This window comes from Acanthisitta chloris, unplaced genomic scaffold (assembly GCF_000695815.1).
Source record: "Acanthisitta chloris isolate BGI_N310 unplaced genomic scaffold, ASM69581v1 scaffold44259, whole genome shotgun sequence".
Classification (NCBI taxonomy): Eukaryota; Metazoa; Chordata; class Aves; order Passeriformes; family Acanthisittidae; genus Acanthisitta; species Acanthisitta chloris.
The window spans coordinates 1-5,353 of NW_008693914.1; the positions used below are offsets into that span (position 1 = coordinate 1).

At 40.6% G+C, this 5,353-nt stretch overlaps 1 protein-coding gene across 1 annotated transcript; it reads right to left on the minus strand.

Annotated features, from left to right (window-relative positions):
- Window positions 1–1,802: 1,802 nt before the first annotated feature.
- EEF1B2 (eukaryotic translation elongation factor 1 beta 2) lies at window positions 1,803–5,347 on the minus strand (the record flags this gene model as incomplete). Its single annotated transcript, XM_009083206.1, has 5 exons — window positions 1,803–1,991; window positions 2,481–2,606; window positions 3,285–3,339; window positions 3,703–3,826; window positions 5,205–5,347. Coding segments are annotated over 5 exons (603 nt in total), but the record flags the coding sequence as incomplete, so codon positions are not given.
- Window positions 5,348–5,353: the final 6 nt, after the last annotated feature.

Consider the following 5,353-nt stretch of genomic DNA (forward strand, 5'->3'; position numbering starts at 1 on the left):
TATTATATATATATTATTTATATACAAATAATACATAATTTATATGTAAAATAACATTAATAAAATGTATTATATATATATTATATATCCAGCTTTAATTTCAAGGCCAAGGACAGAGTTTAAAGGTAAGCAACACCTTGAATGGCAGGTCAGAAACAGTGATGGTGAAGGAAAATAAAAACATTTTTGTGACAGAATTTAACTTTTTTTTTCTAGTGTGGCATTTGCCAATTTCTTGCTTTTAGCAGCACCACAATAGAATGGCTAAAACTAAAGAACATGATTAAGCAGCAGCAGCTAGAGAACTGCCACAGAAAGGGGACTGTGCATTAATTACACACAGGATGAAGTTAGTCCTTTATCAGTCAAGTTCATGGAAAGTGGCTATGGAGCCTGTAATACTTGAAAATGTTTAACCATGATTTAAACCTCTAGCAGGCAGATTTATTTTTTTTTCATATACAAAGCTGTTACATAATCTGAAGTTGGCAGACCTTTAAACAAGGACAAACAGGACCTGCTGTGCCAGATAACCACAGATGCTCTGTGCTAAAAAGAAAAGCAAAATGAAAACGTTATTTAAGCTGCTGCTGCTGTCAGGGTTTGACACTGAGCACCTTAATCTCAGAGTGACCGGCACTAAAAGGGCTTCCATTTCATGGCCACAATAAATCCTCAGTCCAACAGAAGGCTTAGAATTGTGAATTTCTCTAAAGCTTCACAACTCCAACAGCTTTTAAATTTGTATCATTCCTATGGATAGTTTTTTGGAAAGCAGTTTAGTTCTGATGGGTTCTTCAATCATTTTAAAAGAAAAACCAAAACCAAAAAACCCCTCAAAATCTAGAAACCAATCTGGGGCCAAGTAAGCAGCTCAAACTGGTGTTAATTAAGCTGCTTTATATATTTGCATTTTATTCGAAGAACTAGGTTTTTCTGGCTGTTTTTTTAGCCAGGACCATGAACCAAGTTTACTACAAGTAAATCAAACATCTGCATTAGCTACTGCCCGTGGTGATCCCTCCCCCGCCCCCCAGTTAATCCACCCGACACTGCCAGGCCAGTCTGGCGCCGACACTGGTCCCTGCGGTAGGTGCCGCAGCCCCCGAGGCACCTCTGAGCTCGCAGCGCCTCCCTGAGACACAGCTCCAGCTCGGACAGTGCAGGAGCACACGGACCGTGGAGCAGGGAAGCAGTTTGTAAGCAGCATTGTTTGCTGAACTCATTCGGAAGCCCCGGAAAAGACACAAGACTTGATGTCATTTCACTGCAAATGTTTTCACGGCTCAGATAAAAGAACTGCAAGTCACACAACACATGAGAAGCTACCAGGGGAGGCTCAGGCCCCATCTCTAGTGCACTGCAGTTGCTTCTAGCTTGCTTTCATCTCTCTTACTGAAGCAATTTTAGCTTTCAACAAAAGCCATGGTGTATTTGGTTAGTCACTACCCTTATTAAACAAAAGGAATTAACATGACTGTTTATCCAGTAAAAAATTGTTTGCACTTTGAGTCCTGGTTCCTTTTCCTTTAAAGCCATTCCTCCTTTCAGAGTTATTAAATTCCTACAGATGCAATTTCCCCTCAAAACGGAGCAAAGAGCATTTCAGATTTTTAGTCATGTCAATGTTAACTCTGGATTGATGGTAAATGCAAATTCTGTATTTTCTCTGCTCATGCTCTTTGGTGGTGGTGGGAGCAACTCTGAAATTCAGTTTCAGCTCCTACTTTACCTATTAACAAAATCTTACCTTTGGGAGTTGGATTACACCATGACTTTGGATTCAACACAGACACAGCACATTTTTTGCAACATTTATTCTAGATATATCAAGACTTAAATCTTATTGAAAGCAGCTACATCCATTGATTGTACATAATCTTCAAAAGCTGTTATTCTCTCTTCCAGCATATCTGTCCCAACTTTATCATCTTCAACAACACATTGGATCTGAAGCTTTTTGATACCATAGCCAACAGGTACTAGCTTGGCTGCAAAATAAAAAAGGCATTTAGTACTCCTTAATTAGTGCAATCTCTTAAGAAGACTGATCTAGGGTTGAACTGATCCAAGTCGCTTGCAGGAATACATATGCATCATTTGTTCCCCATTATGGAGTACCTAATTAACAGCATTCAGTATAAGGGATTGAAAAGGGTTTCTTTCTGTGAATCCACATCCCTTCCCCAGACCAGTGCTGTAGGTGCACTTGTGTCTGCTTGTTGCATCAAGTACTGTACAGGGAGATGCAGAGAGCAGAGCCAAAGTTTTACAGCTTTTAAAACCTGTACATGAAACTTAGCTGGGCTGCTGCATTAACACACCTGTTCAGACTACGTCAAGATACTGAAGTACTGCCGTTCCTACACTGTTTTAGCTCCCTGCATTTTCACAGATTAGCACAGTGACCAGGAGTCGAATTATTCACACTTAAGGGACTGCACTTTCTTTTCCCCTATTCGTAGTTTTCTCATACTTACAAGATCCCCAGACCAAACCATCTGCCTGAATGCTCCGAACACACTCCTCCAGCTTGGCCATGTCTGTCTCATCATCCCAAGGTTTCACATCAAGCAAGATTGATGACTTGGCAACAACAGCTGGTTCTGGGGGAAGAAAATCACCATTTAAAGCCATGAAGTTTTTAAAAACTCATGAAAATATTTGCAAACTAGTTTTACAAGAACAGCTTTCCCATTAACACGGGTAAGAACCTCCTCACACTGCTGTGACAGGCCTCTGGTACCAATGGACATTTCAGAAGAGCTTCAGCTATGCATACCCCAGCATTCCAAGATGTAAATACATTTTCATCTTGAGAAACAGTCTTCTAGAGAACACAGACTAAGAAAGTGACAATGTTTGTTACACAGGAAGTCCTTTTCAGAAGATCTGAGAAGGAGCTTAATACTATGTAACAGTTTATTTTCCACAGAGGGAATCCTGCAACTGCTACAGTTCTGAACAGTTCCAGACCAGTAGCTGTGGAGCGACTTGCATATTGTGGCTTTTTCTCCAAACTTTTAAAGAAAATCCTGAAGTTATCTCCACTTACATATTAAGTTCAGCCTCTGGGCAGAACAAACAAGAGTGTATTAAGCAGAACAAAACCAATGCTAAGATTCCCATTTGCTACAGGAAAGGCTGAGCTCAGGCAATGCAAGTGAACCCAATAATTCCTGTCTTATTCCAGTCAAGCTGATCTATTATTAGAGTTAACTGATGTTCAAATCCATGAAAATGAACACAAGAATGAAAGATTAAGAAGTTCTTGGCACACATACTTTTGGACTTCTTTGATTCATACTGGGCCAGACGCTCTTTTGCTTCTTCACTTTCCTGAAAGAGAAATCTAAGTTACAGAAAAGCATTAAAACCCATCTCCAAAGCATTACCATATTTATTGACTGGCATCTACTCAGATAAAAACAAATCATCACAACTGTCAGCCGAAAGATGGTGATTTTTTGTTTTATTCATCATGTAACCAGTCAAAGTTGGACAGTTCACCCCACTGCAACATATGCCTTTCTAAGACTCGAGTTTTTATCTTCCAAGCTTTTCTGTTCTGCAAAGACAGCTGAATTTGAGAATTCCAAGGTCACAAATTTAAGTAACTTAAAACTAGTTAAGGCAAAAATCTCCATACCTGGGTTAAGGCCTTAAAATCCCTCAAACATAATACACAAAGGTCACAAGTACCTCCTCATCATCAGATCCAAAAAGGTCAATGTCATCATCATCTTTGCTATCTGTGGCTGCACCTGTTGTGTCCTCAACATCAGCAGGACCGTATTTCCCCAAAGCCTTCTTTACTCCTGGCAAGCTGAAAGGAAAATGTAGACATTACAAACCTACTCAAATGTCAATACAAATCTGTCAGTTTGTCAATCAACCTACAAGTGCCATTTATAATGAAAAATTAGAAATCTAATTCTGCTCCGTGAAACCAGAACCTCCCAAAAGACAGCAGCCAGTGCTCCTGACATGCTAGCTGAATCTGGGAATATGGAATTTACTGTAGTCTCATCAAAGCTAACATCATCCTGCCCAACACTGCTGTTCCAGCCAAGCACATGGACAGAGAAAGGTTTCTGACAGGAATAATTTATCTGCAAATATCCTCTCCAAAAATCAGTACCAATTTCTCCTTCATGCTTCGCAATAAAGATATTTTGTTTCAGAACTCTTAAGTGACAAAACACACTGCTGCACGGTTAACTACTAGTTTTGGAAGTTTCAGTGAACACTCTACCTTAAATGCTCTGGACAGCACCAGCGGGACCAAAACTTCCCTAATTCACTTTCTCCTGTAGCTCATCTAGTTCTGCAATCTTAGCATAATCTCATAGTTCTATTGCTACTGTGAACTGCTGTTACTGGAGCCATAAAACTTGCTCAGAATAAGCTCCCATAATTCTATTACTGTGAACTGCTGTGACGAAGTCATAAAACTAGCTCTAGTTTTCAGGAACTGTAAGTAGTTTCCAGAGTAGACTTTATTAACTGACTTTAGAATCTCAGTCTTCTTTAGCATTATAAAAGTTTCAGAAATGGACTGGTGACCGAGTCACCCAACTTTGCCAGAGCTCCCTCCAAACTGGACTGAGGCTCAGGAGGCAGTGTAGCAGTTCTAACCCTACCTATGCTTTACCTTTTTCAGAGAGGCCTGCAGTCTCCATGGATGTCAATGCAGCATACTAAAATCACTAATAAAGAAAAAAGATAACATTTGCTTTCACATCTTCCCTTCTTTAAATCTGCTTCTGTATTGCAAATCACTGATTTTATTTTCCAGGATTAAACACCTGAACATCTATGCACTGTATCTTTACCTTTAAAAACCGCTATAAGACTTTCTAATCACTTCCAGTGCTGCTTTTAGAGGTTTCATTACTAGCAATTCCTGCCTTTCAGCAACGTTATGTGTGTCAATAGCAGCATCAAAACTTAAAGCTTTATTATAAGCTTAACAGAAATGTCAGCGACCGAAACGAGACAGAATCAGCTTGCTTAAATTCTAAGTGAGAAGCGAAGTGCGCTGACACAAGGTCTGCCCCGCTTCTAGAGTTGTTCCTGCTCCGACGGCAACACACTGCCACGTGGTAGCACGAGCAAGCACTTTGTTCAAACTCGGGAGAAACACACGCAGTACTTCGCAGGCCAGTTCGCACAGATATCGCTGCTTCGCAGTTCAACCGTACCTCGCCTTTTGCTTCTCATACGACTTAATATGATTGTACCACCGGAGAGCATGAAACAAGTCTGCAGGAGGTGGGGCAGCGATCGCTTCGAACACTGCTATGTCAGCCTGAGACGGGACGTACCTGCGGAGAACAAGCCGAGGTTAGCC